This window comes from Hemibagrus wyckioides, linkage group LG09 (assembly GCF_019097595.1).
Source record: "Hemibagrus wyckioides isolate EC202008001 linkage group LG09, SWU_Hwy_1.0, whole genome shotgun sequence".
NCBI classification, from domain to species: Eukaryota; Metazoa; Chordata; class Actinopteri; order Siluriformes; family Bagridae; genus Hemibagrus; species Hemibagrus wyckioides.
The window spans coordinates 13,425,201-13,437,752 of NC_080718.1; the positions used below are offsets into that span (position 1 = coordinate 13,425,201).

Sequence of the window (12,552 nt, forward strand, 5' to 3'; positions counted from 1 at the left end):
ATGCATGTTTGCCGTGAGTATTATGCCTCGACTACTAAAAAGAAAAAAAACAATTTCCAGCACTTATAGTAACGACTGATCTCCAAACGTCTCTTGTATATTTGAATAGGTAGGTCTCGCAGGCTTCATCAGCTGCTCCAAACAACTTCATCAAATATGATGAGGATCTGTCGATATAAGAGATCAGGAATGAGCATGTGCAGCCGTTCTGTGGAGGTTAGCTAATCTGCCATAATGTAATTCCAATCTCTGAATAACGTTAGAGCTAGGAGCAGATCGGAGTTCCATCTGATCATTTCAAGGATAAATCAGTTACAGCTATCTCATTCTTGGGAGTTTTGCTCACTCTACAGAGAGTACTCTCCTCCCATTACCTCAGTCATAAGAGGATTAAATGGTGATGGATCACAATTTTACTGACAGAGGGCTCTATTGAGTCAAATGTAAAAATATTGCTCACAGCAAATTAACATCAGTCTCTTCGTGTGTTTACACAAATTCAGAAAATGATGCCAATAAATAAGCTTTATTGTTGTTTTATTACTGAACACAGAAATGAAAGCAAAGCTTTCACTATGAATTTGTTGTGTTAGTGCTATTACAGCCTCTCTGTAGCATCATATTATTTGTTGCTTTTATGTTTTTTGGAATTTTCATGAACACCATTTCTACATTTCCAGATATCATGGACATCCAGAAAGAGCAGCCTATAGAGATGTTAAGAGAGAGCTTTTATCCTCAAGCTTTTTTTAAAAAAAATAATTACAGAATTGACTGTAATAACACTGCATTAGGCTGCACATTGTCACATTCTTCTGCACTATTGTAGGAATACCATCGATTTCTAAGTCAATTATTTTCGCCCTGCCACTTTCAAAAATATACAAAATAGTTGTAACATTGATTGTTACTCATGTGTCTTTTTATTAAGATTTAGCATAGCTCAGAGTCATATCCACTGTATGTGTGCATTCTGGACTTGTTTTGGCTATGATTTCAGCAATTAATTCAATGAAAAATCTCACTGAAAATGTTGGATTGTTTTTTAGTAACTTTAAACATTTGAGATTAACATTTATTTCTAAAGTCAATCCATAGAAACTGCTATCATGAAGCCTGTGTATGAATTTAATATTATTTTAATGAAAGGAAACTAAATGCACTTTGAAGCAACTAATTAAGTCAAAGAATACTACTATTAAGGACAATTTCAGACTTTTTTGACACCCTTCATAAAATGAAATAATTGCTAATGAGTGATATTTTCACTTGAATATGTTGGGAAACACTTTATGTCTAATTCATTTTTCCTGCAAATCATTGCTTTTAAAAATCACCACCACAATTCATATCTAATCAATCCAGCCCTAGAGAGAATAAGATGATTCAGCTTCCTCCTGTAATGTTGGAAGCTCAGATGGATCTTGGACACTCCTTCATGCAGGATATTTCACATATCTCTGTATACTTAGGTTTGTGCACAAGCTCAGGCTTTCAACAGGCTTCAATTCCTGGCATTGAGATGGCAATCACGAAACACTGATTTTGTGTTCCTCAGACTATTTCTGTGTTTTGAATTGATTTTAAATAATCAATATTTTGACATGTTTTTTGTTAAAATAACATTATATTAAAAATTTTTACAATTATTTTTGATAGAGGAGAAACATGTTTTTGTTTGAGCTGAAATTTTAAATCAACGTTTATTTTATATTATGTCCCAATAATTCTGGAGATGGCTTTACACCAAAATAGTAATTGTGTCACTATGGGGTCTCTAACAGATCTGTTCTTGATGTGTACACAGAGCTATGTACACAGATGTCATATCCGATTTCTCCATGAACTGAGTTATTGGTGAAACGTAATAACAATACTCGATATTGTTATATATGTAATGTATTTATACATAAAATGTAATAAAATGCAGTGATTCAAAACCCACTTCAAGAATCACTGAGATGAATCTACCTCAGTTTAACAATCAGCATCGAAAATGATTAGATTCATTAAGAAAAGCTGCAGAGGCACAGTGCAATAATTTCCAACCAAATCATAAAAACGCCATAAGCAAATATTGCTTTTTAAGCATTTTATCAAAGGTGTGCCTGTGTTTCTCTGCTGAAGTCTGCTAGAGTTTAAACCAAGCACCTAGTTTTATTACACAGAATCAGAAACACATTCACGCACAGGTTCTCTGACACAGCCTGGCTGCATGATTAAATCCTTAAAAATAGTGCTCAGGTTAGACAGCTAAAGGCCCTTTAAAATGGTCACAGAGCTCAAAACTCCTGCTGAACATCCAATTTGTACAGTTTTGGGCTATTATAATAAGCTTTTGCATTCACACATTTAGAGCAAAACAGCACTCTGTGAGGGTCTTTAAAATTCATTGTCCTGGCAGGCAGAGAGCAGACAGCTTGCTATTTAGCTATTATTCAGCTCCATCTACCATGCAGACACAATAGCATTAATAAAGACAAACTGAGCAAATATAATTTTCTAATTTCAAACTGCATGTCCCAAAGCTGTTTTTTTTAAAGTCCTCTCACCTTTGAATTTCTGTTTAAGCCCCGTTAAATTATATTTGCATAGTTAGACAAACCAGAGACATTAATGATTAACACAACGAACCAGTGGACTTGAAATGAATTTAGGCTGTGCTATTTTAGTTAATCAGATTATCATTATTATCTAAATTATTTAGAGATGGGTCACTGAACTGTTAATGTCTATTCAGCTTATTCATAAGTATTTAAATGAGAGTTATTGCTTCTGTGACCCATAAACAGAGCAATTATTTATATCTCTGCTGATAAACTTCATAAATGTGTGCATGTACATGTTCTCTGTACATGCAGGCTGCATGATTTTCATGATCTTTTCAGTATAATTAGTTTTAAAGTTCTTTGGCAGACAAACTATATAAAGGGATTTTTATCACAGGAAAGAATGTAGAAAGTAGGCGACCGGATAGAGCCGGATGGTGACTGCGTAGTTTATTCCCTGACCTGCATGACATTCTCAGGAGAGAACCGTTCACTCAGCCCAGATGGTGAGCTTCATTAACATTCCCTGTTGTGTTTTGAGTGTGTGACAGTGGACACTATAGCCTCCTAACACATGTCTAAGCAGAACAAGCTTTCGACAACAACCTAAAGCTGAATCATGACAGCAAGTAGATTATGGTAAAGGACTAATGTCTTTTTGCATGTTGTCACAAACACAAGGATCTCCTTGTCTGTGGATCGGGGGACATCTTAATTATCATAATAAACATCACGGTTAATATGCACATGGGTGATCACATGAAGGGGCTAAATGGGATCCAAAATAATTGCTAGTTTGCCCTGGGCCTCCGGTCATAAGGCATTCTTTGATGGTACTGAATTTTTTTCTGCATTACAGAAGAAATATGCCTTTGGGTCTGTATAAAAGAGCAAATTTTCTGCTGACAAAGAAAATAATCATCTGAAATATCAAATGACAACAGTCATATATTTCCTTTACTGACCTTTAAACCCTCACCAGCAGCAGAGATCTCCAACTGTTGCTCTATGCTCTATGCTCCAAAAGTATCTATAAACTTTAACAAATAAAAAGCAGGAATTACACAAATGGATAAGGGATCACCTGGTGAACATGGGTCCATACCAAGTCGTATTAAAGTTGTCAAAAATCATTGTGAACAGATTGTGGAAATATTTAGCATTCAAAACTTTGTTTAGTGTAGATCTAATGCCCATTTAGTCTAAACAAATACTGCAAGTAGAACAGATTATACTGTACACTTCAATGTATACATCTGAGTACTCTGACTGCACATATTCCACAGTTTACAGTTATGTACAGACTGCCTATTCCGCATATTTTTACTTATATGCATTTGTATATAATCTCTTTTCCTGTCTTTCCTTTCTCCTATCCTCTTTATCTTATGTTTTTTTTGTATTGAACAGCTGTAAGTATCTCAGGCTCACAACAAACATTTCAATGTACAATTATCACTAGCATTTTGTGCACATGACAAATAAACTTGAAACCATAGTGAGAATTTCTGTCTCATAACTTGAGACTGAAACAGAGTGAGCTTTTATTTGCAATTAACATATGGCTTGCAAACCAACGAACCTTCAAATGGCTTTACAAATAGCAGTAAAATTTATATTACATGTCCCAGAATGTACGGATGTGGTGGACATTGTCTTCAACAATAAAATCAAATGCCACAATGCTCGCTTTTATGGCATTGTGTTTGAAGGGACGGGGTGAAAAGCGAAAGTGTTTTTTCATTGTTTTATTTGAATTATTTTTCCATGCATATGTATTTATTATATGTAGTTTTCCATACATATATAGTTTGTCCTTTTGATGTCACACCAATCCACTTGAGCCAGTTTGCATACTATTTTAAATTTCTCATGAAAGTAACTGTTATTGGACTGAAATACAAATTTGTTGTTTTTCTATCATTGTAGATGTATTGTTGCAGATTCACTTCAACTGTAATTATAGTTCCATTAGATATTATCTCAAAATTTATCTATAAAATATGCCACTGTAATCTAATGCTGTATTTTGAAAATATATCAACTGCAAAACGTCAGTAGCTCGCTATCCTACGACCTTTCTAATAAACATCTGATTAGCTGAAATTGTTGCTTTGGACCAGAGAAGCATTAAATGCTGCAGTGAGAATCAACACCCCTTACTTCTATAGATTTAAGGACGCTAAGACCCAGCAGTGCCTCTTCTCCCTCACTGAGGTCTACAGTCATCATCAGCTCTAAGTTCTCCATCAGAGACGGCTGTGGAGAGGCAGGACGCGGACGCGCAGGTTTAGTGACACCAGTACACACACTTGGAGAAAAAAAAATCACATTCTGAAACTGGATGAAGAAGAACACTGACCATGGATGCTTTTCTGTCGTATTTGCGCAACTTTTCGGATGTTCTATTGTTTATTTCTGCACTAGCCTGGTAACCTGCAGTAACTTACATGATATATATATATTATTTTTCTTGTATGCCTCATTTACAGAAAAATGTCTCTGAATCAATTTGACTGACCATATTTTTTTTCGAGATGGTTCACGACCTTGGACGCATGATGCAAAAATGTTTTGTTGTAAAAACAGTATGAGGATAGAAAAGTGCTCTGGGCTGATATGAGAATTAAATATAAAAAGCACCAGTCCGTGTGCCTTTCCTGTCTGCTATGGAGCACTTCAACCCTCCTCCAACAAATTATGTCTTGGAAACGAATGTCTCCACCAATGCTTCGGATGCGTCAAAAACTGCCGCAAAAGAGACAAGTCTGGCTTTCCAGGCGACTGTAGGCTCGGTTCTCGGTGCCATTACGCTCGCCACGACTCTCTCCAACGCGTTCGTGATCGCGACCATTTCCCGATCGAGGAAACTGCACACGCCTGCCAACTTCCTAATCGCGTCCCTGGCGCTCACCGACCTCCTTGTGTCCGTGCTGGTGATGCCCGTGAGTGCGCTCTACACAGTGAGCCGCACGTGGACGCTGGGCCAAGTCGTGTGCGACATCTGGCTGTCGTCGGACATCACCTGTTGCACGGCATCTATACTTCACCTGTGCGTTATCGCCTTGGATCGTTACTGGGCTATCACGGACGCGGTGGAGTACGCGAAAAGGCGCACGACAAGCCGCGCGGCTGCCATGGTGGCCACAGCCTGGGTGATCGCCATCTCCATCAGTCTGCCTCCGTTTTTCTGGCGCCAGGTGAAAGCGGGAGCGGTAACGAGCTGCGAGGTGAACACGGACCACCTCTTTTACACCATTTACTCTACGTTCGGCGCTTTCTACATCCCTACACTTTTACTCATCGCCCTGTACGGGAGGATCTACGTGGAGGCCAGGCGGCGGATCTTAAGACAGTCGCCCAAAAAGTTTGGTAAGAGACTCACCTCCGCGCAGTTAGTCTCAAACTCACCAGGTTCGACGTCTTTGACCTCGGCAAGGCAGGACGACGCAGGCTCGGTGATCAGCGACAGCCAGATCAAAATCACCGTTTCCGACTCTCTTTTGGAGAAAAAGAGGATTTCTGCGGCCAGAGAAAGGAAAGCCACAAAAACGCTGGGCATCATTTTAGGAGCGTATATAGTTTGCTGGCTGCCGTTCTTTATCTACACCCTGCTGGTGCCCCTGTGCCCTTCATGCCAGGCGTACCCAGAGTTATTCGACTTCTTTACGTGGCTTGGCTACCTCAACTCTCTCATCAATCCCATCATATACACAATGGCGAACGATGACTTTAAAACGGCTTTCCAAAAGCTCATAAGCTTTCGATTTTGTGTGTCCTGATGTGCAAATTCGGGCGGAAAAAAGCACTGATGCTGGATTAAATCAACATTCAGTCAAAGAGTGGGGCGTCTTCTTATCCGACTTATGCATCATCCTGTTCAAACAGTAGACAACAAAGCATGCAGCAGTATTGTGTGTGTGTGTGTGTGTGTGTGTTTCAGTGTTGCATTGTGGTTATTTTGCATTTTTTAAAAATCACGGTAAATAGCTATTATATCATTGCTGCTAAGCAACCGGCGAATATTGAAATGAACTAAATCACTGGTCGCTGAATCATCGGTGCAGCTACAATGCAATGTATTATTTTCTTCCATCATTTCATCCATCCTTGTTTTCCAGTGTCCTTGCTTGATACGTTTCTAATAGATAAATATTCGAACAGTTCAATCAAGTCTAGTGGCAAATAAGACAATATTAGAGAATTCACATCAGGACCAGGATGTTTAACATCCGTTACTGAATAAGAAAAAAAAAATGAATTCATAACTCAAGTTAACTGTTTTCCCATCTGTAAACAGTGTTTTTCATATGTGTGTTGATTCAGTTTGGCCTGTGTGTATTGAATTAAAATGTCAGCAAATCAGCTTAATTCAATGAGAAGTCATATTATCCCAGACAGTCCTCAACAATGTAATATCAAGACTATTGTCTTTAATCATGAGACACCAGAAAAGGGATGCACAATCTATCTAGAATGTATCAGTGAAGTAATCCATAATCCATAATTACTACATATAAAATTCACCGATCATTGTGTGCACAGAAAATGAAAACTATGTTTCTGAAAAATAAATATTGTTTATTCCGTTTATTAAACTTGCCATTGGATAAATCAGTTACTGGGTTTTTTTTTTGTTTGTTTTTTTGTTTTTTTTACTATAGATTCAGTTAGCTGGCCTTGAAATCTCACTTGGCAAATGACACCACAGGTTAAGTCAAGTTGCAGGCCTGCCAAACACAAATGGAAATCGACCGAAAATCCTTGATGTAATAGTTGTTATTTAAGCCATTCCTTGAAGCTTTTTTGATGTGGATTGTGCAAAAGGTTACAGAGCTCGAGTTTCAGACTCATGCTGTTATATATAGGCTAAGTAAACTCAGTGCATTGCAATAATGCAAGCGGTTCTACTTTCAGTATCACACTCAGATCTAAAGAGCACTATTAAGCTTTCTGCTGTAAGAGAACAAGAAGAAAGCAACAATCTAAAGAGTCTAAGCCATTAAACTGCACTAGTGACTCCTATGTCCTTCCCCAAATATCCCAGATTTTCTTATTCAAAATTCAAAATTCTAAAGGTATAAATATGCTTGTTATGGAAATAGGGGTAGTTTTTCAAGAGCTTTGACCTTCAACCTGTGAAAGGATGTGCTGGTGTGACCACTGTGGCCTAATGTGGCCATTAGTGCTGTAATTTTCCCAGGAAAGCCTTTAGAGTCATGCCTGACAGTCAAGATATGTTGTATATATATATATATATATATATATATATATATATATATATATATATATATATATATATATATATATATATATATATATGTGTGTGTGTACATATCTTGTGTGTATGCATGCACTTTGCTTTGTAGGAACAATTACTGTCTGTAGCCTATCTGTTTCAACTGTGGTCCAGTGGAAAGAGACCTTCACTGGCCAGATAATATTTGGATGAGGTCTATTTTCAGCACAGCGGTGACACTGACATGGTACTGTGTGTGTGGCAATGTTACAGAATGCAGCATTGCTGGCATTTTTACACACCTCACCACTAGTCTGAGAACAGTTCACCACTGTATACGTCTTCTGAGAATTAGTCCTTTCAATCAGTCTAACTGCTGCTGTCTTCATGTTAATCATGTCAATAAAGTGCTCCAGCCAATTATCCAGTATAAACACTTTGGCCTTGGGATTTTCCATTTGGTTTTGTTTGAGTAGCACATACACAAGCACACTCCTGATCAGACAATAATCTATAAGGCCTTGAATGAATATGCACAGGGACAACTTTATTAATGGTACACAATAGCACATGACACAATAGCATAAAGACATGTGAAGTCTCATATCTAAAATACAGGTAAATTATGTTCTACACTGCTGTGGACTCCATAAAATCCCCCCAAAAAATTCCAAAGTAGAATTATTGCTATTTGGATATGCTTCCTTTGGCATACTTATTTTTTTTAACGCTACGTTAGTTCCAATAAAAACAACTTCACATAAATTTTAGTAATATTGCTGGAAGGAGAAATCATCCAAGCGAGACTTGTCACTAAAATATTTTAATTATATGAATTTGTCTCTCACAATAGCTACATACCTGATTTGAATGTATAATCAGGAATATTTCTGTGCCCTGTGCCAATTTATCTTATGAAATTTTGTGGTGTTTTCTTCTGCATAACATTCGGTAATTCCTTCTGACAAGATGCTCATGTGTCTTTAATAGTGTTTTACCTTGGAAAAATTAATCATAAAAACATGTACTGTAATTATGTGCCATGGTTTTTAGCACATGCTTAGGACATTTGTGCCAATTTCACAAAATACTTACAAAAATGTTCCTCCACCAAGTCCATCCCCCTGTCAATGTCCTACATGCCAGAAATATATGTTTGCTGAGGGCAATTTGTCTAACAGTTCCACTGTTAATGACCAGTCATGTCCAGTCTGTTACTTCAGGGTTTTCATCAGTTTAATGACCATGTTTATGTCTTCCTTGCAGCTATATACACAATATATAGTATTCACTTACAAGAAATGCTCATGTGCAAAACAGACACTTTATAAATCAGCTGCAAATTCATATCATCTGTATACAGACCTGTTATATATTACATTCTGTTTAAGTCCAGTCCACAAAGAAGTAAAGCATAAGATCGGAGTACTGATCGATTATGTTTTTGTTAAGTGATTTATTTTTTCATTTTGTTAAACTAAGTATTGACATATCAGTAACATTTGTTTATATCTCTGTGTTACACTGACTGTATCTCCAGGGCAATTGTCCAAATGTACCTGTTTTGAAAGAACAGCAAGGCTTGAAATTTTAATCAGAGTAACAATAGGCAGTCATGTGTAAGCTCATGTATGTGAAAGAGGGCAGAAGCGTATTCCTCTGTGTGTATTGCATTTCCATTAGAAGCAGAATGAGCACAGCAGTTCAAAAAGATGTCTGGCTTCATATGTCATGGAGGAACAATACCTAACGCTGCTCACAACCTGTCCGCAATTCTTCAGTGAATCATCAAAATTCTCCTCCCTGCATTCTATTATCTCTATGTGTTTTTGTTCTGTCATTAATTGAGCTGTCTCTGCACCTCAACACCTTACACATTACTGCATTTTGCCAAGCTGAATATCCACATGAGGACAGATAAATCCTATAGAAAATTACATGTCCAGTTACAAGGGAAAAAAAGCCAAAGAACAGATAATTCATGTGAATAAATTTGCTCATGGTGGCTCAGTGTGACAGGTGGGTAGCTTTGCTGCTTCACAGCTCCAGGGTTCTGGTTTAATCCTGAGCTTGGGTTACTGTCTGTGCTGCAAGACATCACATCTTAGTAAGAGAATACTGTCAAATGTATCTAGTATTTCTTATTATGATATTACAATAAACGAAATATATACGATTATAAAGACTAATTTCTCGACTTTATCACTAATTGCAAGCTTGAATAGTTTTGATGTATTGCCAGAATATTTTGCTAATTTTAAGCAATTTGTTTCCTTAAAAAGCAAAACTTTATGTGCCAAAAGAATACGAACATTTAACACATGAACTGAGTGTAAAATGTCTTAAAGTAGGTTTAATAATCGTATATTAGGCTGACTGAAATCTTATAATAAGAAATAGTAGAAAATGTGACTACCTTTAAGATATGTTCATTTACTAAGACATGATCATTTGCAGTGTCTGTGTGTCTTGCACGTTGTCCACATGTTTCTCTAGTTTCCTCTCAATTCTCATGTTGTCAAATTGCCCCTTGGTGTGAATAGATGTGCAAATGTATGCGTATGCGCTATCATGAACGGTCATGTGTCATGTCATCATCATGAGATGCTCTTAGGAAAGTATGTATACCTTTAAACAATGAAAAAAAACGTTTAGTTATTATGTTTAAGGCAAGCCCAAAGGAAACATTTTCATTTGAATCACATTCTAAACTTGACACGTCTTTGATCGCAGCGACACACACACCCGAGTGTAACAACCCCATACTGACAGAATGACATGCTGGGATTCTGCTCAACATTTTGCTGTCATCATTATGATCTATATTTTCTAAGCCTTGGCTTTTAAGATGTCTACAGTGAACACTATCAGATAGAGCATCCAATCACCCTCTTCACCTCTGGTATCCTAAAAAGAGAGGATAAATAATAAGGTTGTTTTTCATGTTTAATATCATGCTACTCTCTCATGCTGTAGGTGCTGTTAGTGACACTGATTCGCTCCACTTGTCTGTCACCTTCTGTTGTTCCAGACAGGTTCTTTTTCAGCACCTCTGGTGCTAATCACCTGTTATCAGAGCAGAGTCTGCTATCTTGTTTCATTCTTCACACAGTACTGCTGCTGTGTGACTCTTAGCACAGCAGCTTGAGGATCAGCAGTCTGAGGCAGGCTGTTAGACTCAAGGCTAACTCTTAGGGATTAGCAAATCTACATAAACAGCTCTCATCAAACATCCCACTCGAATGTCGCAAGTGTAAAACAAAGCAAACAAATAAAACAAGTCCCAAAAAGGCACTACATGTTTAGAGCTTTTTTTTTTATTTCTTTTTTATTATTATTATTAATTAGACAGCATCTGTATGCTTTACCTAAAAAGGAAATATAAAAATATGGTTATGATGGACTTTGTCTGTCTCTGTGCACTATAACTACACTGTCCCTTAAAAAACACATTATATTTGCATTAATGTATGCATCTATATCTTGGAACATTCATGGAACATTCTGTTCCATAAGTCATCCTTTATGGGCTATGAAAAATGTATATTTTACTGTCTTTTTATTTTTATTTTACAGTCACAAAACATTTGCTCAAACCTCTTAACTAAACGTTAATCATTTGAAATATTCCACAAGTAAAATGTTCAACAGGAAGTTGCAACAATTTTCGATTTTCAACGACGTTGTGATAATAACTGATGATGTCTCATTGGAAGAACATTATTACCCAAATTATACATGTAAAGCATATTATTAATTAAAAAATTAATAAAGCATTTTGTTTGGTTTGTTGACAGTGGAGTGGCTGTTTGCTTTATGTCTCAGGGTGTTTCTTCTGGCTCTCGTGTCTGTGTGCAGTCTGTACGCAATGTACATCTTTTTACCATATAGTAAACAGTTATAGAAGGGAAATGATTTATAATCACACTATCCGGGATGACCCAGATGATGACGGTTTCCCTTTTGAGTCTGGTTCCTCTCAAGGTCATACCGTCTCAGGGAGTTTGTCCTTGCCACGGTCGCCTCTGGCTTGCTCATATGGGATAAATTCATACATTTAAAATTTATATTCATTGATATTATATGAACTGAACTGGATTTCAAGTAAATAATTAAAATATTCTTAATGTTCTCATGAATGAATGCTGAATAAATACATTTAGTGCATTTGTTCATTTTATAAATTATATTATTTATAGAACACTGTTGATCATTAAAATGCAGCATGAGTCTATGAGTATGAGTATATGCTTTTTTAGAGAGGTTAATTGCATGTTTTCTTAAATTCCGTGATATAAAAAAAAGTTTGAAATGTTAATAGGGCTAAATGCACAACAACTGTGAAATTATCCCAATCATAGCTAACAGATTCAAACCTCTACTGTTTATTGGATCAAAAATCCTTTTAGTCATTTAGTTGTTTTATTTACATTTAATGATTTAAGCATGGCCATGAATGTTTTGTAAAATATTATAGAATATTCTGTTTCCTCCTGCTGTATGTTTTATTATGAGATTTATGTGTAAGAAGATTTGGAAACCCTATCACAAGCTTTTTTCTATAATACATACAGTAGTTCTAAACACAAGTAAGCTTATGATATTTGAAAATATTCCATTTTACTTCCACTGAAGGACACCAGCTCAATGATTGCCTCAAAACCACTATTATTTTTTCATTTAATTTGCATTTAACATGTAATAAAAATACATACACATTAACTATTTAATATGAACACTGTCAAATATTTATAGGTCTGTCAA

General features: G+C 36.5%; 1 protein-coding gene across 1 annotated transcript; it reads left to right on the forward strand.

Annotated features, from left to right (window-relative positions):
- The first annotated feature begins 4,788 nt into the window (after nt 1-4,788).
- Nucleotides 4,789-7,657, forward strand: htr1b (5-hydroxytryptamine (serotonin) receptor 1B). The gene has a single exon (XM_058398266.1). It carries the CDS (start codon nt 5,219-5,221, stop codon nt 6,329-6,331), a length of 1,113 nt encoding a protein of 370 aa, XP_058254249.1. The 5' UTR covers nt 4,789-5,218; the 3' UTR covers nt 6,332-7,657.
- Nucleotides 7,658-12,552: the final 4,895 nt, after the last annotated feature.

Excerpts from the sequence above, each read along its gene's own strand:
- htr1b (XM_058398266.1), top strand. The coding sequence starts at position 5,219 with ATGGAGCACTTCAACCCTCCTCCAACAAATTATGTCTTGGAAACGAAT.